The 27769-nt window shown below is 48.6% G+C and overlaps 1 protein-coding gene across 1 annotated transcript in view; it reads right to left on the bottom strand.

The window, feature by feature from the left end:
• The window catches only part of LOC126536651 (uncharacterized), a 37193-nt gene extending 16558 nt beyond the window's left edge, over positions 1-20635 (bottom strand). Inside the window, exon 1 of the mRNA XM_055073664.2 lies at positions 18380-20635. Within this exon, the coding sequence (XP_054929639.1) occupies positions 18380-18391 (12 nt within the window). The 5' untranslated portion in view covers positions 18392-20635. The remainder of the gene's footprint in view (positions 1-18379) is intronic.
• Positions 20636-27769: the final 7134 nt, after the last annotated feature.

Below are 27769 nucleotides of genomic sequence, written 5' to 3'. Positions count from 1 at the left end.
AGCCGGAACCAAAGATACGCTTACTTTGGGTACGCAGGTAGCACAAACGACATATGTAAGAGCGCCTAAAAGACAAAACAGCTACAGTTTCATTGAGACAGGCGGCGTCCTTCACGAGCAAGATACGCAAGTATTCCTTGAATATTGCGGTCTCCTCGGCGAGTTTCGCCCAGCGGTTTGGCCTTCCGCACCACGTCAGGTCCAGGCGAGACTGACAATCTGCATGCAGTTGGTCACAAGAGGAGGCAATTGATTCCTCGGTCTTCAAGAGCTCCTCTGTTGTTCGCCTTGCGGAGCCTCCGTGTTAAATCTTCATTTGTCTGCTACGGAGCCAGCGTACAGCGTGCGCAAGGGAGCACTTCATTCATTTCGCATTTCGGACAACTCGGCATCACTGCCAACTCTGGCATAGCAGACTTAACCCAACAGTCACGCGCGTACACGCGCATACCCGACACGGGTATAGTATGACCGAGTTCCTTCTTAACGCGTGTTCGCTGCACCAAGCACAGACTTCTTATAGACCAAGTCAGGAATAGTAGGCGCGCAGCAGTGACACGCGCTGCCGACTCGTCAGCGTCGCCGGCAGACACGGCGCTCAATTTCCAGAGACGCGCTCACGCGGCGGAGATTGCGCCATTCCTCCGACAAAGAGCATCGTGGGCGCCTTATACTGCACAGAGAAGCTTAGTCATGGCTCGTGGTGTGCATGCTCCCGCAGTTTAATCCTTTTTTTTCTCTCTCTCTTCCCACCAGACACTCACGAGGGCAGTCAGTCGGCTTTCATGTATACGCGCCGCCGTCCAAAGGCGAGCTCCATTCACGAATGATCGTTAAGCTGGTTTTAAATGATGCGGCGCCGCCGCGAGAGCGCAGTCAGTGAGTGAGCTGAGCGCGAAAGGGAACGACGGAGACACCTCCTTTCAAAAAACGCGCCTCCAGGAATGAAAAATAGCAATAATAACGCATAAAAGAAAGATTAACAGAAAAGCCTCTGGAGGATGGAATGGAACTCGTGACCTTAGGCGTCAACGACGCCGGCACTGCCGCGAGCGCGTGCCGCGCCGTAGCTTCACGCCGAGCCGGCGGCGTCTCCACAATCCAGACTGAACCATCAAGCCGTAGCAACTTTCAATCGAGCCCAGTTGCCGTCTTATTTTTTTTTTTTTTTCGCTTTCCCTCCTGGAGGAGTACCTGTTGACTTTTCTCCCAACTTTCTTTCTTTCTTCTGTTTTTTTTTCTTCCTCTTTCGGCGCTTCTTTCTTTCTCTTTTGGTTCTTATGCACCACGCGCTCCTACGGCACTGAGCAAGATGTCACGCTCTGACGCACGCCTTGTTTCTGTTCGGATGGTCCACAGAAACTCGCGCACACACACCAGGGCAGGTCGATGCCGTTTTACGGGACCTAGGAGAAGAAGGTCCTTGCGCCTCCTGCGCCGAAGGGCAGTTCTCTCTCCTATATTTTTCTTTTCTTTCCAAATGTGTAATGCGTTTACCTTCGCGGCTCTAGGTGCTCTAGATATACCCCTTCCCTTGAACGTTACTTTCTTTTCTTTTTTACATAGCTCTTTCATTCTTACCCTCTCTCCCGTACTTTTCTTTGAGTCGGTGTGCGCGTCTGCTCTCGCGGTATCTATCGAGCGGTGCGCCGGCAAGGCCTTGGTAGAGCCTCATGAGGCGCACTGCTTTCTTCTCTTTCTCTATCTGTCTCCGCTCGGCGTGCATCTATCCTCATGGCCATGGTCAGTGGGTGACGGCCATCAGACACGGACGATTTCCCGCCGCACGCATGCAAGCAAGCAAGGAAGCAAGCAAGCAAGCAAGCAAGCAAGCAAGCTGGCGCTCTTTTCGTCCCGTTAGAGGAAGCCGCGCGTCCACCAGCTGTGGCCGTTTGGTGTGGCGCGGCTTAGTATTAGCAGAAGCCATGTTTCTCCTGTGGGGGCCGTCGACGGCTTTCACGCAACGGAGAACGTCGAGGTGCACCGCGCTTCGCGACTGTCCGCCTTGTGGCATCGGCCCGTGCATCTGTTCTCGCGTTCTTCTTTTGCCATCTTCATCCCGCGCCCTTCGTGATGGATAGCGTTCGGCAAGCACTCCCAGCTTAAGCGCGGTATAGCTTACGGATATACTTGCGAACGAAAGCGTATAACCGATGTATGCTCTCAGTGACAATCTAGGATGACGCCTTGGGTGGAATGAACTAGGGGTGACATCAAAGAAGGGAGAGGTGAAGGCCACAAATTCGCGCTGCTATTAAGCTAAGTCGGTTAGGCATAGAAGCAGGAATTAAAATGGAAGGAAACTCTAAAAGCGCAGTCGACAGGATGGAGGGTGGCAATTATTTTTGCCCGCGCAACTCGAACGCTTTCAACTCGCGGTTTCGCGTCGCTGTCTTTTGCGGGACTGAATTGTAGAGGATAAGGAAGAAACATTGAACGAAAGATGATAGGCGTAACGTTAAGCGATAGAAATAGGGCAGCATATATTGGTAGGCAAGCGCGGACAGTTCATATTATAATAAAGAAAGAAAGAAAGAAAGAAAGAAAGAAAGAAAGAAAGAAAGAAAGAAAGAAAGAAAGAAAGAAAGAAAGAAAGCAGGGACGCTAATCAGAAATGCGTTGGGTTCGCTATCCTTGAGATTCCAAACAAAGGCAGTTTGACAGGTTATGTACTGAGTAGTACAGATAACCCATAGTCTGTAGAGTAAGGCATTGGATTCCTGCGTAGCGATAGAAAGGCATTCAAGTGAGGCAGAGGCCTCGACGGTGTTGCGAGACAACGCAATTTGGATTCATGGGCTGTGTTCGGCTCACACAGTGTAGCTTTAGTTGTATATCTCTGGGAGAGACGTTCGCGTTGAAGTTGGCATAAATCAGCCAGTGATCATGATCATTGTCCTTCGTGAGACCTCCGCGTGTTTTCACAATTAGCGGCGGCGCCACTTCTATGTTGCTTCTTTAACACAGCTTGATGCAGCCGTCATCGTCTCTCTCTCTCTCCCTCCCTCCCTCCCTCCCTCTCTCTCTCTCTCTCTCTCTCTCTATCTCATATATTCATATGCTGCCTATGAACAGCCTGTAGTCGACAACTCTACGTTAGATCCCAAGTCCGCGGGCTATCTATTGACATTCTATAGACCTACTGCCCCAACGGATTACGTCAATTCCTGCCCGCAAGGTGACCATTTTATCAGTAAACACTATAAGACGCCCCTCGCAGGCAAGAATGGATGGTCGCTTAATTTAGTTTTGTCTTGAACGTATATGGGTAGCGAATACAAGCACAGTGCGGAAGACTGGAACACACAGAAAAGGGATGCATGCACACATAATCTGCTCACGGTTTAACGGCGACTTTCATGCCGTTTTGCCGGATTTTTTCATTGATCCGCGTGCAGGCGTACTGAGTATACTGAAGAAACAAAAAAAGCGATAAAGATTTAGCTCATTTCACTTGTTTTGCTGCAATGTCGAATCAGAAACGACGCACGCTGTGGCTTCGCAAGGCCGTAAGCGAACGCGTTAAGCGTCTGAAATCGCGCTATCACCGCATAGACCAGCTTCTAAGGCCACGGAGCGCGGTACACGACCCGGCCCGACTCACTGACCGTGAACGTACCAAAAAGCAGCCGTTCCAAATCTCAGTCGCAACTTGCCCGAGCGCGTTCACCCGACACGACCTCCCATCGATGTCGAAAGAACTAAGCGCTTTCGTGTCACCGCGGCTTCTGTAACAGGGCCGGCGGCCAGCACACGGGACGATGGCCCGTTCCTCCTGAAACAGTTTGCTCCTAGCCGTCCTTCTCTCATCGCGCCAGATAGCGCGGCGCGGCAGTGCACTACTATAGTAGGTTCCGCGAGCGTCTTGTCGAACGCCGAAATCTCCGCTCGGCCAACGAACGATTGACTCGTTTTCTGTTGCGCAAATGGAGGGGGGGTAGGCGATGCAAGCGCTGCTATAAGGCCTCCGCGCCGTTGGTGTTACGCTCAACACACAACACGGGCAGTTGGTTCTTTCCTCGTGCGTGCCCTCGTCTGACAGCCACGGCGGGAAGAAGCACGCGACAACGGGCGCGCCGCTGATTTTCCGGCACGTGAGCTCTCAGCTCGTCGAAGAGGGAAGGCGCACGCACCACGCGCGCCTGCGGGCGGCGATGGCCGAGTCGCGATGTGCCACGCACGCTTGCAGCAGCAGCAGCGAACGCGAAGGCCCACAGACCGGTGTCCCCTGCCTTGGCTCGATTAATATTCCGTGCGGGTGCGGCGAGGAGGGCGCAGAAGAGGGTGCGTGTGTGGCACATACACGACGCTATAAGCTTCCGCAAACGAACGGCGAGCCGCCCGTGCGTGCGGAGACGGCGGCGTGCGCGTTGTCGGCCCGCTCTTGACACTGAACCGCGCGCCCGACTTCCGCCACGACCGAGAAGGTCAGCCGGAAAGCAAGTTGGTTGTAGGCTGGAGCTCCCCAACCACGTCTCGCTGTACGGCTGCAGGCGATTGAGGGCCGCGTGGTCACTTGCGCCGCCGTTCACACATACGCTCACACGCAACCGCGTATACGAGGCATGCAGGACGAGTTGCCAACCGCATTCTTGGAAGTCCAGAGACGTCGCTCCGTCCATTCTGACGTACTACGTCAGCATGAGAACTGTCGTGGTGGGCAAGATGTCGCGCAGGACCAGCACGTCTGCTGATCCAGCTTCCTATTTAACTGGCTGATTTTTAGGGCTTAACGTCCCAAATAAACTCTTGAGCAATCAGGGACGCTGCTTTAGAAGGCTCGGGATTAATTTTGTCTATCTGGGGTCAAACCCAGGAGTCTGACCCCCTGTGGTCGCACCCAGACTCCCAGGCTCAGACTCCCAAGTCTAATACCAGCATATTCCTTAGTGCTTTCGACGGGAATGCAGTAAGCACTTTTCTGTCTGTATCTAGGGTAAGACAAAATATATGCAAGTGCAATGTTGAGCGATGCTAATAAATAAACCCGTTTTAATCATTAAGCAGCGAACGACCGAATGCGTCAGAGTACGCGGCGTGCATACCTATTCTTTTTTTTGCTTATTACGACTGCACGAAGTTGTTGCCCACGCTGAGGCTCTTACCATCACCTCCAGCATTCGCGTAGCCATATATAATAAAACCTCTCCGTCCTCATTTCTTGGTCCTTTTCTCTTCACGATGGCTACGGCGCGCCGGATCATCATTTCTTTCTTATTTTTATCGCCGGGCCGTTTTCGCCTCTCTGCGCCCATAATTCATAAGGTATTGACTCTGCGTCGTACGCCGCAGGTTCTTCCTTTTATTTCCTCTTTATCTTTTCTTCCTCGCGTCCCATATGCAGCATTACCTCGTTTTATGCCCAACTTTTTCCTCCATCAAGCACCATAGCACACCGCGGCACCCTGTAAAGGCTGGCTAGCTACGCTCACGACACTGCGCCACGCCGCCATCGCCGACCAAGAAGCAAGATTTACGCTCGTGACGGAGGTTATCCGCGCGCACGCATAGATAGATACACAGGCCAGTTTCTCACGTCATGTGTGTGTGTGTGTGCGCGCGCGTATGCCACAGCAATCAAAGAATTGCAGAAAATGTCGAAAATAGACGCTCGCGCCAGCTCGGTACGTGAGGTGGAATAAGAAAGTGAGGGTAGGGGGTGGGGGGGCGGTGAACCAAGTATCAGAAAGGAGTTTCGGGTTGCCGAAAGAAAGGCCGCGGCGTATTGCTGGCAATGCAACCTCTTCTTCTGCCATCGCAGGGAAATATAGAAAGATCGAGGAATATAGCAGAAGGGGGGGCGGTGCTCCTGTGGTGTAGCGGCGTACAAAAGCTGCGGCGCGTCTATTTATACACAATGCGTATACGCACGGAGCCCACATACTCTGTGCCGCCTCCCATGGGCTTTTCGTTTACTTTTTCGTGCGACCGCGATGTGATGCATCTGAGGGTCGATCCCGGAGCCACGGAGCAGGTGGAGCGCGACGGTGCGGCCGCGCTCGGCGAGAGGTGGCAACGTTCGACCTCGCACCCGACGCCGTTCGTGTGCGCCTGTGTAATAAGCAGCAACGCGACTCGTGCCGAGTGGTTTGAGGGCGGCCCCTTCCAGCCAAAGGGGTGAGTGCAGCGGGGCGGCCGATTCACTCACAGAAGGCGCGTGTACATCGCCACCACCCTGCGGGGTCCTTGACTCTTCGTGGCACGAGCAAATAACGTTCGGGGATCATCTGCCTGTGAAACGAACGCGCATTCGAAGGGGGTCCTTCCGCGGGGGCGTCGCGGACTGCGCGTGCGATCAGTTTGGATTCGCTGCGTGAAAAATGTCGCGTCCACGGTCGTGTTTCGTAACAGTATCGCGCAGCTCATCAAGGAAAGCTTTCCGGGCCCCCTTTTCTTTATTATTATTATTATTATTATTTGGAGTGATACCAAACGGCAACACTACATAGTTGCGACTAACAGAAACCGGGCCCCTCGGTTTTCCTCCGTCTCGTTCAACGCTCAATAAGTTTATGCCAGTGAAGTATTTTTTTTAGATACTATTTTCATTGACTTGGCTATAAAGGCTGCTTATTACGGGAAAAAATGAAGAGTGAGTTTTTCTGTTTAGAATTTCGCGCAAGAGCCTCAAGAGTAGCACGTCAATGTAACCTCACAGATTTAAAATTATTCTTTGTTTATTTGGCTGTTCCAGCGTGTAGAAGCTTTTCGGAACTCGATATATTGACTCCTTTGTATCTATAGAATGTAACGTAATCGTTGTTCAATGATAAGCATTAAATTAGGTTTGAATAAACCTGCCTAAATCCCGGGCGTCACAACGTTTTTTGGCCGGCGTCGCTACTTGGCCTTCGTTCGTGTTTGTTTCTTTCCTGACTTACAAATCCGTGCACTCTCTCTTGTCCCCACACTTCCAGCACTACATACAAGGTTTGCCTGGTAAACCTGCTTGCACGGCATGTGGCGGCTTCCCGGATAATGCTCACATTCTATGACATTGTACGGGGAGCCGTCTCGCTATTCAGGCTAGCCTTGCCAACCTCTCACCCACCCGTAGACCTGCAGCACTTAAGGAGTTGCTGGAGGACTCTTCCTCCGACTACGTAGAAGCCATGATCGAGCTCGTCATAACGCTCGGCTTGGCAGACAACTAGAACAATGCGGGCGAACCTGGACCGGGGTTCTTGAATAAAGTTCATTCTCTCTCTCTCTCTCTTTCTTTCTTTCTTTCTCTCTCATCTGAAGGTAAGAGCGGCCGCTTAGCTATTGCAGAAGCTTGATTTATTATTGCAACTTACCTTACTATAGTTGGTTAATGTTCCTTTAAACGTTTTTTTAAGCTACATTTCATCCTCGATATTCTGGGACGTAGGAAAGAGAAATATCATCTTCGCGTTAGTAATCGTCAAATTGCTGAAGCAGAAAGAGTCACCGCAAAAGAACACGCAATCAGTCCCCATCTAGGACTCCGTACCACGATCACGACACATGAGACATCGCTTCACTGTTGTCACGACGTCGTTTTAATCTTGTAGCCATCTCATCGTGTCGTGTCTTCGTCGTGTCATTGTCGCTCTTGAACCAGTTTCTTCAGCATATCAACAATGATTGTCACATTTGTGATTGACGTTATCATTCGTTCTCAATTCATGAACCGCAACTCATTCCAATACAACTCGCACCCGTGATCATTTGTGCGAATTAAATGAATCTAAACAAAGGGGCAAACTGAAGTCAAAAGGTATGGCGAATATTACAACGTCAGACATTCGGGTCTGATGTCAACACCAGCGAACGCCCTTCTTGTTATCCTATGATCTTCAACTCGAGTAGCTTGACATTGCCACGTACATGCTGCTCATTGCGAGGTCGAGGGCTCGATTGCCAGCTTTTACTCGTTCAGGCACAGTAGGCACGTCTTAGCCTCTTTCGCTAAAGAGCAAAAAAAAGAAGAAAAAAAGACGTGTAACTGTTTATACACACCTCCATTTAACCGAAATGGCCTGCCACCCACATCGTCTCTCGCGTCCTCAAAGGATACGGAGGCCTACTTCTGAGCAGATTTTAAGCAGATACGCGTAGCCCTTGGAAATCTGTGCGATCTGCACCGGCCTTATCTGCAAACCTGGCAAAAAATTTTATTGTGTCAATCTTATACCTGCCTTTCCTCGCGCCAATGCACCCCATCGGCCGGCGCGGGGTATCTGTGCGCGGCTCCTCCGGCGGTGTATTTAGTTTACTGGTTTTCTGCTGGAATGGCGCGGCACACATAAGCCAGCTCCGAAAGGGGTCAATTGAGGCCCCGTGCCAGCAGAAGCTGCGCCGTTGTTGATGACCCCCCCCCCCTCCACCTCCTCCTTCCCCCCATACCAGCACCACATACCCGCACCAACCACTCTGACTTCTCGGCGATCTTATTTTCGCCCGTTTTTCTCAACGCGAGCACGAAAGAAGGAGAAGGCGAAAGAGAGAGAGGCGGAGGTGGTTGAAGTCGGCTGCCGGTCACGAGAGGAGGGTTGTCGAGTCGTCGGCACTTCTTCTCCGGTCACGTGTTAGCCTCATTTCGGAAGGTTGGCCGCTCTCGGAGCCCAAAACGAAGACGAGGCGAGCAAGAAGAACAAGAAGAAACGGCTTGCGCGCGCGTGAGCTCGCTCCTATTTGGACTGCAATTAAACGCGGTCAGCGTGGCGCCTCCGGCAATCGTATAGCGGCGCGAGCGCTGCGCGCGCGGCGCGGAAAAAACGCGGTTCCTGACGGGACGAGGAAACGAAGCGTAAAAATGAAGAAAGAAAAAGAAGCGAAGAACAACGGGACCTTGGCAAGCATCTGCAGCCTGCTCTTGGTGGATGACAACGATGTCCTCGGTATACCTACCTCTCCGAATTCGCCAATATTTGCTGTCCGAGAGTTTCGAGCTGCTTGTTAAGCTCGGTCTCGACTCACGGCTCATGCTTTTGTCATTCGGTGAAATCAGCGTAGAGCTTACCTTGTATTTCACTCAGCCACTCGCTCCCTAGCTCCGATTAAATAAAGGTTTTATCACACTTGTATTCATCCGTCACCCAGCAGAGTCACTCATGTAATCTTTGATTCGATGAGAGAGATAGGTAGATAAAGTATGATATGTAGATCAGTCCAGTTGCCTTCAAGAAACGCATTAGCTCTTTGGTGGCCTTGTGTATACTAGAGTTCTTCGGCTAAGGTCTTCGCTTCCGAGTATGGTCTGTCGTGTGAGTGGGGGAAAGTCGTAACCGGAGCATATCGCTGAGACTCGAAGGATGGAGAGTGGTACGGCATGTGCTATATAGTTTCGACACATCCGCAAGGGTGACATGCGGCGCTGTTGGCCATGAGGAATGAGTAAGTGTTCGGGAATGCGACACCCAAGTACATCCGGCACGCCCAAGTCTTTTTTTTTTTCTTCTTTTTCTTCTTCTTCGACGGGAGAGTTCGGTTAGGATGTCTGGCCACGTGAACATCATCGGGAGCTGCTGAAATCCGTCTCATTTCGTTGTAGAAATTTGAAGCAAGTCAAATCAATAACAGGTTAACCTTATCGAGGACTACTTGCTCGCTCCCTGATGCGAGAGATGTCGAAGAGCAAACTCACTTTCCCTCAAACGAGTCACTCACGTGGTCTGTTTTTCACTGAAATAAGTAACATGAGAGCCACGTAGGCCGGGATAATGTGAGCGTATCTATTGTAACTCTTTTCCTTTCCTCACCTCGCCAGTGGTCGGACCGGCGCTGCACCCATATCACGGCGATCAGCCGACTGTGAATGCTGGATGATAAGAACGCAATAGATTCGCGAGCAATGTGAATCTTTACATTACGCCGGTCCTGTTGTCACTCGCTCGCGCTCTGACTAATGCAATTAGACAGAAGCTTGATCCACTCGCACTCTCCCACTCCCTCACCCTCTTACACACTCGAGTCACCGTTACGCTACAGGTGCTCCCTTTCGCCTCGCTTAGCTTCATCGTAAGTGTTGCGCGAGCAGGCAGGCACGCACACGAAGCCGCTGAGCAATAAAAGACGCGCGGCCATTGGCTTTAACGTTGTTCGACGTGCTTCTCGGGCGGCTTTAACGACGTGCCATTAAGGACCCGCTTGGGGCGCTATAGGCCTATAGGTTTCGACAGCTGGTACTGTGTGATACTTTGCAAAAGTCGTTTGAGCTAATGGGTCACCAGGAAAAACATAGCACGCTTTTTGTTCCCAGTGAACCAAATGTGCAGAGGCGTGTGCGATGTACTCATTTTTTTTCTTGTCATCGTTTTTCTTTTTTTTTTTTTTTTTTGAGCGTGGCCTATAAGGTGTCCTAATCGCCGAGAAGAATAGCGATCGCAAGTTCTGCACAGATATTTCGCACAATGCCCTCGTCTAAAGTGGAAGCCTGTGTTGCGCCTCAACTCCATTTCAACTACATGACCAGATTTCTGGACTATGTGCAGTATGCTTGTGTCGAATACAGCGAATTTGCAATGAAAACGACATTAGCACCGGAATATGAATGGCCTACTGTTTCTTGTTTCGTTTCTCTTTCTTTCTTTCCTTCTTTCTTTCTTTCTTCCTTCTTTCCTTCGCGCATTTTGTTTGGTTCTTTTTTTCCTTCTAGAGACCGAACATTACGTCTGTGATTCGTTCTCGTTCTACAATAGAGCCTTCCAGAGATGCTTACTTGTGATCTTTGCCATGGAAGGTGGTCAGTGCATCAGCACAAGTAGAGAGGACTGGGTTAGTTGGATTACGTTTCTGATGTAACCATGCAAAATATGGACCCGGACGGGGAAGATGCGAGGCTTCAAATTGTAAAAACTTGCAGTTTCTATGTGTCGCCTACATTTCTAGACAAGGATGCGTGCTAGGTGTATGTATCGACATCAGTTAAGCCATTTTGGATGTTTCTTAAGGGCATTCTCACATAGCAAGAAAACTGTTTGATACTATCGTGCTTAAATGCTGCACTGTCGAGATCATGAACCCGTACCATGCAAGTTAGTTTTCTATGTGCAGGTGGAGCGACTCAGTTACTCTGGGATTGCCCGCGCAGTGAGCGCGCGCACTTGAATCTATACTTGGGACACCTCAGTAGTGGCCGACTGACGCCACACCAGCCCAAGTGACCGCGTTGACGGAACTTAACACGTCCCTTGCGCGCACTTTACCAGTAGAAGCGCACCAAGCCCAATCAAGGGTCGACGCCATCAACATAGCACTCTCACTCCGCCTCTCACCATCACACCAAGGCCCAGTAGCCCCGGACAGGGGGCTAAAATGAAATAAATGTTATATATATATATATATATATATATATATCTGTTTATCTCTTTCTCTCTCAGAGATTGTTTGAAAAGATAAAATTCGCTGGATGGAAGCACTCTAATGAACACTTCCTTTCCCGAAATAAGGACAAATATGTAGTGATTGCATACGTGCGCTCGGTATCACACCGTCTAAAAAAAATGGCAGTGCCAAAGAAGTTGAGGTCTCCACCTACAAAAAAAAAAAGAAAGAAAGAAAGAAAGAAAGAAAGGCACTTGGCAACACTTTTGCGTCCATTCAAAGAATGACTAAATGCAGCGGGGTTGGTCAATACAGCGGAAGCTTTGCTAAACCATATTGCCAACTCTACGCCCTACAGTGCCGGCGTTATCTGCAAGTGCCTGCTTTCTTGTGGTAACGTGTACGTTGGCCTGTCTGCGTGTTACATTAAGGTAGAGCACTACAACTCAATAAAACATACATCTCTCTTTCTTTTGTCGTGTTGATTAACCGCTAGGGGAATGGGGGATGAAGGGAGGTCACAACACCCCTCGCTTCTGTCTATGCGCCACAATTGTCAGGTCTGTGTACAGTGTTCATTTGGTACAACTGCGGCTAGCATAATGCGGTGCTCGCGCGGTTATAGCTTTGGGTGCCATGTGAGTCTCAATTTAATTTTTTTTTATTCAAGATTTTTTCTTTTACCACGCACATTATCCTGATTGATGAAAAGCCTCTCCCCCCCCTCCCCCTCAAAATATCGACTACTCACCTCTCGGTAGCAAGCGTGCAAAGCCACGAGTTCATGCCTGCAAAGCGGTTGCACCGCGTTTTCCTCCTCTCCTTCCTATATTCCATGCTTCTCTCTCTCTTCCTCCTTTCTGAAGCGTAGGCAGGCGTTGTGCCCCTTCCGGTGGCACTTGCCAGCTTGCTCGTCGCTTTCCCTCTCCTGTCAATTGTAGTATACGTTTTGAAAACAAATAATAATATTGCATGTCACTGAAGAAATTTTGCTCGTAGTTAATCCAGAAGTGTCATCTTTCAACTTTCTCTCTTGTGTATGTGTTTCTTCGAAACTAAAGAACGCATAGCGTGTGGGTTCGCAGCGAATTTTCGTCAATGTCTTTGTATCTGTTGATCTGTTATATGTAGCCAAAACGGCAATTGTCGATGGCGACGGACCTTCTCAACTGAACGTTTCAGTACACAAAAAGAAATATCTCCTGAGAATTTACATTCTGCAGCTATACTTGCGCGTAGGACGAAGTTGCTCAGTCTTTCACCGACGAAACTGAATTCAGCAAAATTAGGATTTTTATCAACGAAAAAATGTACTTGTGCTAGAACTGCTCGTAAAAAATAAGAAAGAAAAAGAAAGAAAGAAAGAAAGAAAGAAAGAAGGAAAGAAAGAAAGAAAGAAAGAGTACTTACGCTTCAAACGTTCGTGAGAGCAGATGCAAACCAGTCGCGATGAGAAGTGTATCATCACCGAAAGCGGCTTGTCAATAATAAACAGCTCCCACGGATGAAATGGTTTGGAAACTGGGCTCGTGGTTCCCGGGGCTCAGAAGAAAAATGCGTCCTCTAAACTTCTCACTTTCTAACGGCGTGAGTTCGTACAGCGGGCTTCACCTATCTGAGCTGCCTCGTCAGCATCATCGTAACCAACCGAATTGAGTCTATTGCGAAGCTCCGAAAAAGGCTACTTGACTGCGAATGATCCCCACTTACCCGCATCTCACGTATTGTAAACCCGCTCCGAATTCTTTTTTTTTTCTGTAAACAAAAATGTTGAAATGCACTGGAAAAAGAGAACGTGCAGAATTTTTTTTTTTTTTTTTTGGTTTTCGCAATCTTGCTCATCATATATCAGCTCAAACATGCCCACTTTACTGTTCCTCCACTCTTATTCCTGATAAGTATGTCCGCTGTCTAAAAGTAAAATCCCACAGTTCCTCATAACACAAACGTATTAGTGTAATTCGATAGCATGCCATCAGGACCGACCCACGTTTTACAAAATCAGGTTAAACCGTTTGCGAGGACGCACATCAAGGAAAGATATCAGAATTGGTCAACCCAGGCCTTTGATTACGTTTCCTTTGGAATACACTAGATATAGTTCGAGGCGACAGCAACAACGAAGTCCGGTAAGTATCTCGCATAATGCAATTACGTTTTTTTTTTATCCATATCTGACCTTCCTTTGTCTACCACCCCTGGATTTCGTGTGAGTGAGTATCATTCACGCTGTATGACTCCGGTTTATGTGGCACAGACTTTTTAACCAACAATGCAGTGCTTGTGATGACATCTGGCTGAGCTCATATAACAGGACGAGGCCAAAAAAAGAACACATACGACAGGATGAGCGCTGTTCATTTTGTTATTTTCGTCCTCGTTATTAATGATGTTATGAGAAGACTGTCAAGAGAAACAGCTCACTCAACTCATAGTATAGTTGATCGCACCTCTGTTCCGCATACTGGAATTTTATGACCAGATGGCGTATTTGGTCGATCATTTCTATTATGAAACCACTGTTCATATTAAAACAGGTAATTGTATAAGCATGTAGGATAGCAAAGGAATTTTATTCATCTACTACAGGGATGATGGCTTCTTCAAGCAGCGATAAGCAAAATAAATAATCATACGATGCATGAATAAATATGTTTGGAGCCCCGTAGCTCTTTCCTGTAAGAAGTTCCATCAACTCGAATAGCCGCAGCAATATTCGACGCTTCTCTCTCTCTCTTTCTCTCTCTCTCCTTCCTTATTTGTATTCATAGTTTTAGGAATTCTGCTGAAACTTGTTTTCCAAACTTCTGCTCCGATGACGTGCATGTCGGCATTTGTGCGTATAGCTTCGCGGATGCTCAACAACAACTAAACGCGTGCGTCAGCAACGATGCCCCGAATTCGGAGCTAGGAAGAAAGCAGCTATCACCCACGCTCTTGTCTCGCAGACTCCGTGAAGTACAGCGATGCACCGTCTTGCAAGCTCCTCTAAACCTCACGTCACGTTGAATGCGTGGGTGCCAGTAGGGGCTCGTCGTGCCTTTCAAATTCCCAATTTATCTCAAACGATCTTTAGAAATGGCATTCTTGAGGTTGGCTCTACAGCAAACAACGTGTAGCAGGCGGCTATATTTCGCTCGGAAGCAGCGATAATTTCGACGTGGCAAGAACGTCTGTGCAAATGATACTCAATGTCTCTGCTAATCTGCACTGGCTGAGCAAGTAAAGCTTGAAAGCGTAAAGCTCAGCGTTGAAGCTTTACTTGTTGAGCCAATGTAGATTAGCAGCGGCAGCGAGTATTCGCACACACGTTCTTGCTATAATATATATATATATATATATATATATATATATATAGATATATATATATATATATATATATATATATATATATATATATATATATAGAGAGAGAGAGAGAGAGAGAGAGAGAGAGAGAGAGAGGTATGAGTGCGCGTGAGTGCACATTCCCCCCAGAAGAAATGCACTGATAAGTGAGTGCTGGCCAACCTGTAGCGCCCATTGCCACAGTGCGACCTACAATCGAACAGCGAAGTTTTACGTTCCTTGGCTTCTATTCTCGCGACTACGCTAAGTGTAAGCGCGCTAATCAAATGTTCCACACATTGCACACACAGTGTAGCGATTTTCGGGTGGGAACGCATGCCCCGTAAGCCCGCGCCGAGCAGGTCGAGCAGGTGTTCCGCATTCCGCGCTTATCGACTACAGCCCGCGAACGCCCGCGAGACGCGCGAGCTGCATACAAAAGAGGTCGAAGCGTTTTGCGCCGCGCGTTTTCCTCCCCGCACCAGCCTCGGCGGTAAAGTGACCTCATTACGTTGCGCAAATAGACCACCGTGTCATTTGCGTTTATTCACTCGCTTGTTCATTACGTAACGCCTTACGCGGCTATTTTTAAAGCGCAACTGTAGTGACTTTTCTTTTTTTTTATCTTTTCTACACGCAACCGCATATGTTATACGTCTGTGTCGCGAGCGAGTGAGCGTTAATTATTTTTATATCATTTCCTTCCTTCGACAAAAACTATACGACGGGGCTCACGTACTGGATATTTCTGGGACCACTGTGTGCGTGTCTGGCGTTCTGTGTTAAACACGTTTGTCTAAGACACGTACGCCTATCAGTTCTCTCAAAAAGCACTTATACCGCATACGCAGCTGCGTAACAAGGTGGTGGTGCTGGTTCAACAGGTGGTGTTACCTTGGCCCACTTGAAAGCAGTTCCTTCTGCCTCTTAGTTACGATTACATATGTTATTGAACGTGGTAATAGTGGGCCCCCGGGCAAATCTCTCCAGGGTAATTAAAGAGCTCCTGACTCTACCTCTCTCTCTTACGTTGTTAACCTTGGTGTTCAATCAACCATTGATCAACTCAGTTGTCTCGATGTAAGGCAATAAACACGCGTAGAACGCCTTTCCTGATTTCTCCACACGCTTCAGGTAACGCTTAGATGTGCGCATGGGGCAGGCCCTCTGTAGGCGGCATACCGCGTCTTTAATTTCATATTGATTTCTGAGCATATCCAAAGTAAGTATCCTACTGCACCCCACATTGACCAATTCGGTCTGCGTTCCGCCCGCCTCGGTGGCTTAGCGGCTGTGGTGTTGCGCTGCGAAGCGCGAGGTCACGGGTTCGAATGCCGGCCGCGGCCGCCACATTTCGATGGGGGCGAAATGCAAAAACGACCGTATCTTCGCGCATTCGGGTCACGTTAAAGATGCAGGCATGTTGCATTTCTTATAAATGGGGAAGCCACATATCAATACGGTTTAGAACCGTAGTTGTTCGAATAGATGCGATCCAAGCGTGCGACCAGAGCTCTTCATCGATTCGATGCCTTCCTTTTAGTGGATTTAACAGCGTATACGAAAATGCGTATGGCTTTCACGCCGTTTTCCGAGCGATTGCCTACTCGTGACATCGAAATTCGTATATTTTATCGAATTCGTCGCAGGAGCAGGCACTATCTTTTTGCTCTGAGATGATAATCTATGAGCAAAATGTTGAGGACACTTGCAGGAGAGAGAGGGAGAGAGAGTTTAACGGCGGCTGGAGATGTCAGCCCTGCTATATGCAGGTCTAACGATTGAGAGATAATATGTCCCCTATTCTCGCTTGCAACCGGCCGTACAGTCATGTTTATCATTTTATTGCAACTTCGCTCACTCAAACTACTTCATTGAGCAATCAAATGAGAGCGGAGGCCATCTTTTGCGTCGTTTACTTTCACTCTGTTAGGTTGTGCCTCTCTTGTAAAGGGGACATATTACGTGCCGTCGCGTTCGAAACAATAACATCTTATTATACCACTCACTAAAACATGGGCACATTTGATCATATAGATCGACATAGGTGTGCACTTTTACATTTCGAACTCGCGACGGATGAAGGAAATTGTTTATTCCATTTTTTACTGCGTCTATTATTTTTCGTGACACCATGGATATAGCTCGATTTATTTATTTTTAGTTCGAAAGTTGGCCCTATTACGACATAAAACAAGTGAATCATCTTATATGTTCTTGTATATATTAGAGAGCTTTAGAATGGGGCCCCCCAAAAAATGGCCCCAATGAAATGGCGTCGAATCCACTGCGCATGCGCAAGACGCAAACTGCTTTTGGGTTTTGCGTCGAGCGCGCTATTTCACTGATCTATCGGGAGCCCCAAAATCTTTGCGTCAACGAACTTGGCCGCAGCCACCGAAGCGACGACTCTAACCTAGCACCAAACTGGACTCGATTCGTGGTAACGCGCGAAGTTCTTAAGCTAAGAGGAGTGACTGCGGTTATCGCTTTCCCTCAACTAGCGTGTGTCATGAATATTGATTCATTACACGCCGCCAATTCCAAATTCGATTGTCGATTTCATGGCTCGTTGGCCTAATACGGCTTATCTTGGCTGCTGAAGGTGCGTACTGTTGGTTATCCAAACGTAAGCGCGAGAGATTGCTTACTTCTAATAGAATAGCCTCTATATTGTAATTAAACGCGAAAGCACTAACGTAAAAAAATTGCTGCTCTTATCATAAAATGGTGTATTTTATCTAATTATTTATAATACGTTTTCATGGACGCTGTAGTGGTGCTGCAAGAGCAAGACGCTAACCGCAAACGCAAAGCCCTATTCTGAAACTCTTCGCTCATGCGTGCCCCAACGCTAATACCCGAAAGTTCTTTTGGGCCCCAAACTTTCGGGCACCCTATTCTAAAACTCGCTATTAATATAATGTTCAATAAAGTGCAACAGGCGTCCAGGATGTGAATCATGAATAACAGATGGTAGCCCGGTGGCTGGCTTGGATATAGCCTCCGTTTATTTACTGAGAATTCTGTCTATCATGCAGCATTAATATCCTTAGATACGGCTGCGAACTGTAGACGGGGGTCTTTCCGTCGATACTTTCATCTGTTTGCCCTTATAGTACTTAAAGCAACATTTTACATTTTAACGCCCGCGACATTACGAGCAATAAGACTTTCCGCAATTGGCGACACTTTTGAAAAGGTATCTGAGATAAACTCGCCGTATGTATTTCTTTAGATTTCCTAAGAGCCGTTCGAAATTTTCTAAGCGAAGTAGAACGTATATTTTGCTCGCTTAGTAAAGGCATCATGCACAGGAGCATTGGCGCCTCAGAATTTCTAAAAATTGTCGGCGTTATCAGCGAGAGTGGGAAACGAAAATCCTTGCTCATAGAGAGATCATTTGTTTCCTAGTGTGACGTGCGGAGATAAATGCATATTTTAAATCGAAGAAAAGTACTGAACACAGCTCGAGAGCTGCGCGAGACGTGGCAGCCGCGCTGGGGGCAACTCGTTACAACGAAATTCCTTCGTGCCTGCCGTGCCGGTTCGCTCGGTTTCTCTCGCGGTTCCCAGAATGACAAGATGGTAAACGTAGCACTTGTATGGAAGAGTTGCGAACGAGATTTCCCTTTTATCTGAAGTGACGGTTAATACGTTTCTTTTCTTCGGTACCGCAAACTTCGTTATTGCGAGGTTGCGAAAAGCCTCAAAACACTGGTAGTTTGTCAAACGGGTGAGAAACGCCACCGCGTATACTTACGGCCGGCAACATCCTGGCAACGGCGGCGGTGATCCGACTCGATGTTTCACAACACGGTCAAAGGCAGCGAGTAGTAGTCCACTCTATAGTCCAGCAAGGTCGGCACGAATCGAGCGGCGTATCGTCGGAAAGAAAAAAAGAAAAACGTCCGTGGGCACAGGATCGGGCGACACAAACGGAGGTGCGGGAAGAAAGCCTTCCTTCGCGAACGCACAGAGTCGAAGTCGACGTACGAAACGTCCGATCACTGCAGCGCGCGTTGGGGCGATAACCGATTCGGCGGTCCTTCTCCTTCGCCGGGGCGGTGAACGGTGGCCCGCCGATGGTCGGCGGCGTCTGTTGCGAAGCGTCGACGACGTTGTGGCTCGTCGCAGGTCGTCGTGCGCCGCATCCACAGGGATCAATGCCAAGCCAGCAACTATTTCACCCTGAACTTGTTCTAGATTTTATACGACGGGCGGGCTCGGCCAGAGAGGAGGACTAGTCATGACCTTGTTTCCTTGTCTGCCGAGCCCGACCCCTCCCCCCCCCCTCTTACCCCACACCCAACCTTCTCGCGGCAACCGCCATCGCGCCGTTCGGCGCTGCTCGGGGCGCCGGCCGCCGCAGCCGCCTCGTGTTTGGGATGCCGGCTCTGAGTGGCAGCCGGAGAAAAAAAAAAAAAAGAAAATAAAACAGCCAAGTGAAAGATGGGCGCGAAGAAAACGCGTGTCCCGTGCCGGCCGCGGGTGAAGGCTCTGCAGCGGCGTCCCGTTGTCGGAAGGCGCCTCGAGAACGCGCCGTCCCGCCGGTAACGGTTCGCTTAAATCCCCGTTCCGGGACGGGGATAGTGGCTCGGTGTCAACGGGTATCACCGTGCAATATTGAAATTGCATGCGGGGATTGGGTAAACGTGGCCCGACGACAGGGCCGCGCCTATAATTCCGTGCTCGTGAAATTGCATGCGCGCATCTCTTTGCTTTCGTTTTGTTTTCGGTGCGAGGGTATAGTGCACATGTATTCCACGGACGAGGATCACAAACCTGATGAAATTGCTTCTAGCTTCTCCGGGCAGTGCTTGAGTGATGGGCGATCTTGATTACGTGAGCGGCGGCGAACGTCCTATATGTTTATGTTTGTATTTGATGACTACTGGCATCGACCTACCGGTGTTTTGAAAGTATACGATCGGAGTGAAGTGCAGTGCAAGAAGCGATCATGCTCTAATGAAGTCTTGCACTATAGTGTGATTAGCTGTTGTAAGCTTCTATCTCTTTGCGCCCTCACGCTAACCAAGTCTTATCAGATTGTAGTCCGCGTGATTTCTTTCAATTATGATATTGAGTTGTACGAATAGGAATGTCCTTTAAATGAAATACTGCGTTTGAGAGCGTCTTTCCTTAAACTTTATATTTCGCTCGCTTACACCGGACAAGGTACCGTAGTGTGTGTTGTATAATAATGTGGTTAAGAACTGTTCGTTTTTTTTCGTTTTTTTTTTTTTTTTGTGCCGAGTATGACTTTCTTTTTGTCCTTCAAGTTCTGCCGGAGTGCACAGTTATTCCGGAGTGTAAACGAGCGCCTGCCTCGCTCACCCCCCCCCCCCCCTGCCCCCGCAGTAACACCATCCCCAACTCCATATAAAAAGAAAACATAAAGCAGACGCTGTTGTACCGCTTTATAAGCTTCTGGCTTAATACTGGCGACTCCATTTCGAGAAGGCGTTTGGCGGCACAGCGTGATCGGCACCTGTTCATAGTTATTTTTTTATTTTTTTATTTAGTATGTTCCTATTTGAGGCGTCAGCAGCGCGAGTCACGCCCGCAGCGCTCCCAGCACAGCAGGTTTGCTCAGGCTTTTACCTGCTTTTACTTATAGGATTCGACACATCACGACGGAACCGGAATTCTTCCTGCTTTCTTTGAGGCACTCAGTGTCGAGTTGTGAATTGCAATCTGTGCGAACTACACTCACCGCTGTTTGCTTCATAGTTCAAACTATGTGTGTAGTCCTCGATCTTCTTGCTAGACGACAAAGACATCCAAGATTATCGATGGTGCCGCAAGCGATATTGCAAACTCGCTTAAGAATATTGGTTTTACGATTTAACAATGTCTCGTTGCATGTAGGCAGGAACTAGGCGACGTCATCGTTATTTTCCTGAGCTACTCTGGCAAGTGCTCCTCCTTGTTTATGCAGAGATATTATCGTGAAAGTACATAGCCGAGCAAGTGTGAAACTTCTATAACAAATTGTGCACTTCAAGGCCTTATAACTCCTGGGGAACACCAGTATAAGTTTCATATATATCGTACCTACTATATCGTAGTGGGCTCTCTCAAACGCGACAATGTCCCATCGAACTGACAAACCGTGCTGGGGAGCTATACGCTTCAGCGACCTATGAGCGTGAGGCTAAATGTAGCCCCGATTGCGCCATGGCTCGACAATATTGCCACCTGCGCACGCGACACATGGATGATCTAGTAATGGGTTCTCTCCGTTACATAACGACATTAATGCCGAAATAAGGCGCGTGGGTAGCACTGCTGTAAAGATGTAAGTGACGCTACTCCAACATGTTTTTCTCACATGCGGTTTTAGCAAGCGACCCCCTCTGACCAACATTAATGACGTTTCACGTTTATAATTAAAAGAAATAATAAAAACCTTACAGCCTAGTGGTTAGAGCATCGGGCTCTTTTCTGGGAGATCGAAGTTCGATCCCACCACCGGACACGCAATTAATTTTATTAAGGTGAAAGCCTTAGACGCCTCGCGGGACAAAAAATCCGATGTCCGGCGTTATGGCACCAAAATTCATAGGGGGCCGAACCTTCGACCTCTGTCGGGGGTCAAACCCACGACCTTTGCCGTTCATTAGGGCCGAATGAGGCCTTGAATTTCTCTATAAACAAGCGTGAAGCCGAGGCGAAGAAGAAGCGTTAGCACGACCTGTGGTGTTAAGACAAAGTTAATTAAGGTAACCTTAATTGAGATACTATTAATTAACATATAGTTAATTAAGGCACTAGAACCCAGGACCTTCCGTGGGAGTCAAGCCTACTTGGAGATGTGGGCGAACCGGCCATATGTCCAAGTTGGATTCCAATTGACATTGTGAAAAGGGCTAGAGTCCAACCCTCGACCTCTGGTGGGAGTCGAACCCACGATCTTTGGTGTCAATTAGGGCGAAGTTGATTAAGGCACGGGTAATTAAGACATAGTTAATTAAGACACTCGAACCCACAACCTTTCGTGAGCGAAAACAAGTAATAGGAAGTAACAACGCATTAGAATGAAAAATGTTAAGTAATATAATGAATGTCTCGTGAGCGGGCAGGCTTTCGCCTTTATTCTCTTTAGCATACGCTAAAGTGACTGTCAACATTTGTCTATGTGTGAGCGTTGCGGCAAACTCGCCACAATAGCTCAGTCGCTACTAGGCGTCGCGCTGCTGAGCGTGAGGTGGCGAGCTGAATTCCGGCCGGGGCGGCTGCATCCCAGTGGGAGATGGAATGCAAAAAGAAAGCTCGTGAACGGGCATTGCGTGCACCTTAAGGAACATCAGGTGGTCAAGATTAATCTGGAGTACCCAACTATGGTTTCCCAAAAAACATGATCTGGGTCATGGCACCTAAAGCTCTCTCGAGTTTGATGTATAGATTGATTACTTATGTGCGAGACGCCACCAGCAGCCAGAGTCAGCAGAGTCCGGGAGGGATCACTAAGAAATCTTCACCTCAAAGGAGACGGTGCGTGAAAAGGACAACGAACACAACAGAGGCTCCAGGGCGGCTTATGGAAGGTTTCTTGTTTGAGGCCGCTTCATGATTGGTCGACCCTCAGTCTCCGCAGTTTGATAGCTATAGGTTTCCGCTTGGTCAACTTCAAGCCAACCCGCCGTCATAGTGGCTTTGGTGTAGCGCTGCTATGCACGAGGTCGTGGGATCGAATCCCAGCCGTGGCGGCCGCATTTCGAAATGCAAGAAACGCCCGTGTACTGCGCATTGGGTGCAAGTTAAAGAACCCTAGGGGGTCCAAAATAATCCGGAGTCTCTTCACTACGGCGCGCCTCATAATCAGATCGTGGTTATGGCACGTACAACCCTAGAATTGAAAAAAAGGACAAGCCACATTTTCGTAAATGAAAGGAATTTTGTTAAAATTATCACAGACATTCTATACTCTGATTCGTCGCCGTTCGCAGCAAAAGCAATTTCAGCGACGACCACCATTCAATCATGATAGTGCACTATACGACGAAGCTGGTGTCAGTCAGTAACAAACAGGGATTTCAGATGCGAACCTTCGTAAATTGAGCCCCTGGTTCAATAACGTCTTCCGCACGGGTATGCGCATAAATATAATCATCTTTACTTCCCAAGGCTATACGCTTGAGCTGTAAGGGGCCACCGCGGACCAGACGTCGAATTTATTCTGTGTGTCACATACAAACCACCCTGCACCTGAATCAGCGTACAGAGGGTCCACGAGGCAAAAATCTCTTCCAGCTTTTCATTAAGATCAGCATATCTCACTGCTGCGCTTGCGCCTATGCTTTTCGAGTATGGCGTGCATCTCGAAAAAAAAAAAGACATAGATACGAGTCTTCAATCTCCTTTTGTTTCTGGCGTCAGAAGGAGCGTTAACGAAGGCATCATTACAAAACAAAAGAAGGTTCGGGGTTGACCAGTGCCTCGATTAACGCATTCACGCTTTTCGTAAATCCTGGTAATTCGTGATTCCTCAGCAGCATGTGTTGGTCATCCGTCTATCGGTTTGAATGGCAGCGAAATTACTAACTTGCTCAATAACTGAAGATAGTGTGTCGATAATGCTGCATTTCTTTATGATATCGTGTGGAATGGATGCTCTGTTGCCCATGCGCGGTGATCATGAGATGGTTCTCGAGAGTGTATATGTGCTGTTTTTAGGAATAAATTTCAGTTGTCAAATGCGCTGGTGTTTGTGTCCTTTTCTTGCTGTCTTCGTTTAGTGTGCGCAAAACTTTCCATAACGAAAGTTGTTTTTTGAGAAAGCAATGTTTTCTTCTCTCTTTTCATGCCAGTAACATTTTTTTTTTTATTATTTCAACGTTTCAGTAACTCACGCATGTCGTATATTCTGTAGCGCTGCATGCTACTAGCGTGGACGCCGTGACTTAACGATTTCACGCAGCAAAGTGTCTTTTTTGTGCCGCCGTCCCGTTTGTCGCCCGCGTCTGGAACTCGCGTATTCACGCCTCCCTTCAAAAGAAGTGAGCCGCGCCTATCGTATACGTCTTTTGTGGCTGGAAGATGACGGAAGCGGCGCTTCAAGAAGACGACGCCCTCCGTCTGTGTTTCGGTGAAGGTGCGCGTTTTGCAAAGCAGTTTCGAGACGTCTAAAGGGCGAACTGCGAGTTGCAGCATCTCTTGCTGCAACACTGACAGCGCGCTCGAGCATCGGCGTTAAGAAGACGCGTACAGAGGTTACGAAAAGGCCGGCGCTGACGGAACAACTCGTTTACACTGCAAAAGCACGCGAGAAGGCAACTATAAAGCTTAGCGCCGCGTCACTAGAAGGCTCTGCGCAACTCCGTTTTTTTCGTAAGCTCGTTTTACTCGTACACACCCATAGACCTGCATACGTGCAAGGCGACGTTGCCTCCGCCTTTTGTTCAGGTAAGCAAACAAGAATGAAAACCAAACAAAACAAAACAAAAGCATCGGTGAAGCTTTGGCTCATGGCTTTTCGCGTTCAATGCAAACAAGGTGCACACTGTATTGTTTTGTTTTGTCCTGTCCCGCATAAAATGGCGGATGGTGTCCATCTTTTATTTATTTATTTTTTCTGCCCAACAAGATTTCGTATTGATTTCAGACATTTCGCCCATGGTGTTCCTTTACCGCTGCGCATATGCTCCTGGTAGTCTGAAAAATAAATGTGTAATGAAAACGGCGGTCTTAAGATTTAAACTTTCACTTACGGCAGTGCAGTTAATCCTTTATAAGATGCTGAAAATGTCTACCACCGGCTCGAAGACATGTCTGCACACGACGCTGCATACTGTTAAACATGGGGTGGAAGGTTGCTGAAGTTATGCGGTGTTCTGGCTAATGACTGCCCGTGTGTATACCGTGCACTCCAAAAGACGTTATGAGCCGAACTACAGGTCTCGCGCTGCCATATCGCACGTGAATCTGCGATGCCATTCACAATTATCATTTTATATATATATATATATATATATATATATGTTGTCGCAACACTGCGCGAATGAGGCAGAGAAAGAAGAAGTAGAGTGTGCACGCGTGATTTCGTGGTACTCGGCGACGGCTGAGCCTGGCCTGTAGCTTCCCTCTCGGACCTCGTTTCACCCTGTAAATAAACATCATTCGTAACCTTTTTCGTGAACGTACGGAGTAAATCTTGGACGACCCTGGACGACCCGGCTCTACCAACTGTCCGACGGAGTAGACGCTTGGCCGGTTTACGACCACAAGCAGCGGTCATGGCCGATTCCTGAGAAGGCAATGACGACCCCACCTGCGGCGGACCAGACACCAATCACGCAGGTCAGGCTGGCTACTGGACACCGCTGCGAGAGCCACCCACCTTTTCGGGGAAGGCGAACGAAGACGTCGACGACTGGCTTAAACACTACAACAGAGTGAGTCGCCACAACAGCTGGAGCACTACGAAGCAGCTTGATAACGTGGTTCTTTTTCTCGCTGGAACCGCGCTCCTCTGGTTTGAAAACCACGAGAACGATCTGACAAGCTGGGATAATTTTGAAGAATTCATCAAGTGCTTCGGGGACCCGATCTCTAAGAAAAAGAAGGCTGAGCAGACGCTTTCCCGACGAGCTCAACTACCTGGCGAAACGTGTACAACGTACATAGAGGCTGTTCTGAAATTATGCGGAATTGTCAGCGCTACCATGACAGACGAAGACAAAGTAGGACATCTGCTTAAAGAAATCGCTGAAGATGTTTATAATTTTTTTATAACGAAGGAAGAACTTAATACTCCGTCTGATCTGAAGAAACACTGCCGGGCGTTTGAAGCGCTGAAAATGAGAAGGATTGGGCCAAACTTTGGACGCTTGGACAATGCTACTACTATTGCAAGTGTGTCCGTCCCAACCCACGACGACATCTCCTCGGTGATTCGGCAAGTGGTTAAAGAAGAGCTTGAACGCCTTAAAGTTGTTAACGACGTTCATGTGTGCCATCAGTGTGCATTTGATCGTCGCTCTCGTGTGCCACCGGCCACCTGGGCACCTCCGAGTTACCGAGAACCTCGCAGGACTTATGCTGATCGTACGGAGAGCAGCAACTTGCCACCGCAACCGACAAGTCTGGGGCGCCGACAAGATGCACCACAACGATTTGTTCCGCGGGCTCTTCCCTCCTACAACTAGCCTGAGAGTACGTTTCTACCCGTGACACCCATGTCACCGGTGTCACCGGCGACAAGCCGCGACTCCCACATTTGCTACAGCTGCGGTGTGCCTGGGCACATTGCTAGGTATTGCCACCGCCGCCAGCAGCGTGCCCCGCGGTTTTTTTCCTACGCACGCTGCGTGCCCGCTGACGAGCCCTGGCCGTATCCCAGTTCCTTCCAGCGGCTGCAGCAGGGACGCGCGAACCGCAGTGACTCATCCGTTTCCGATCGCAGCCTCACACCACCACCGATACGACAACGACGCTCTCCATCACCTCGTCGTCGCTCGTTATCACCGCCGCCGCTAGGAAGCTAGCTGGTGCGACCGACGTGGGTGAGGCCGCAATATGTTCATCGTCATCAAGACCCCCTTGTGTAAAATTGTTTAAAAAATCGTGTGTGTTTTAGTTGACAATGTGAGTGCTTTTGCTTTAGTTGACACCGGGGCGGCAGTTTCTGTTATGAGCCTGTCCTTCAAAAATCGTCTTGGACAAAAAGTTATGTTTTCTTGGGATCGGAACGCTACCTTTCGTGGAGTTGGCGGGGAAATGTTACGCCCACTTGGGGTCTGTTCTGTTTCAGTTACGATAGGGGACCAGACATTTCGAAGTGAATTTACTGTGCTTGCACGTACAACGCATGACATTATTTTAGGAATTGATTTCTTGCGTGAACGGGGGGCAACTTTGGATTGTGGAAGTGGCGCGATTTCTCTTCGCCGCGACGCGCGAACTTCAATGACAGATAGCACCAGTGATGCCGCCGACGTTCTCTCCGTGTCACAAGATGTGTGTTTGCCCCCTCAGACTGCAATGTTTGTACCTGTCAATACTTCTCGCCCTCGTAGGGGTTCTTGTTCTGGTTTAGCCGAGCCCGATTATAACAGTGCGCTCAAGAAAAATGTGATAGTCCCTCGCTCCCTCGTTGTCACCACTGATGGTTGTACTCGTTTGTGGACCGTAAACGTTTCAACCCAATCCATAACATTGCCGCTAGGACTTAAACTGGCAAGTTTTGATGAACAAGCCGTTGTCATCGTCGGAACGGTCGAAATGTCAACTGCCGAAAAAAAATCCAACCCCGATTCCAACCATGATAATTCTGCTGACTTTAAGCGCATGATTAACAAGTCGCTGTCTTCTAGTGAGCAGTCTCTGCTAGAAGCTGTGCTCGCTCGCTACACCACAGTGTTTGATTTTGCTCAAGGTCAACGAGGGTCCCATACACCACCGGCGTCTCGTATGCAACACCACATCCATACAGGGCAAGCAACGCCAATTCGTCAGAAGCCCTACCGCGTTTCACCTTCAGAGAGAAAAGTCACCGCCGAGCAGGTCGAAGAAATGTTACAGAAAGGAGCGATCCAGGAATAATGTAGCCCTTGGGCTGCTCCTGCGATCCTAGTGAAGAAAAAAGACAACTCATGGAGGTTCTGTGTCGACTATCGCCGCCTAAACACCGCCACAAAGAAAGACGTGTACCCCCTACCACGAATAGATGACGCCGTCGACTGCCTCCACTCCGCGTCGTATTTCTCTTCTGTTGATTTACGGTCAGGATATTGGCAAGTTCCAATGCACCCCTCAGACAAGGAGAAGACAGCCTTCATGACACCTGACGGTCTCTTTGAGTTCAACGTTATGCCCTTGGCTTATGCAACGCTCCAGCGACATTCGAGCGATTTATGGATACCGGGCTCCGCGGACTCAAATGGGAAATTTGCATGTGCTATTTAGACGACGTCATTATCTACGGCCGGACATTTCGCGAGCACAATCAGCGCCTGTTGATGGTCCTTCACTGTATCCAGCAAGCTGGCCTTATTTTAACCTCGAAGAAATGTCATTTCAGTGAGCGTCAAGCCCTCGTACTAGGCTTTCTGGTCGACAAAGACGGCAAAGACCAGATCCTGAAAAGATAGCAGTGGTTCGCGACTTCCAACAGCCACAAACGGTGAAAGATCTGCGAAGCTTTTTGGGC

This window comes from Dermacentor andersoni, chromosome 4 (genome assembly GCF_023375885.2).
Source record: "Dermacentor andersoni chromosome 4, qqDerAnde1_hic_scaffold, whole genome shotgun sequence".
NCBI lineage: Eukaryota > Metazoa > Arthropoda > Arachnida > Ixodida > Ixodidae > Dermacentor > Dermacentor andersoni.
This window is presented reverse-complemented; position numbering and strand designations above follow the sequence as displayed.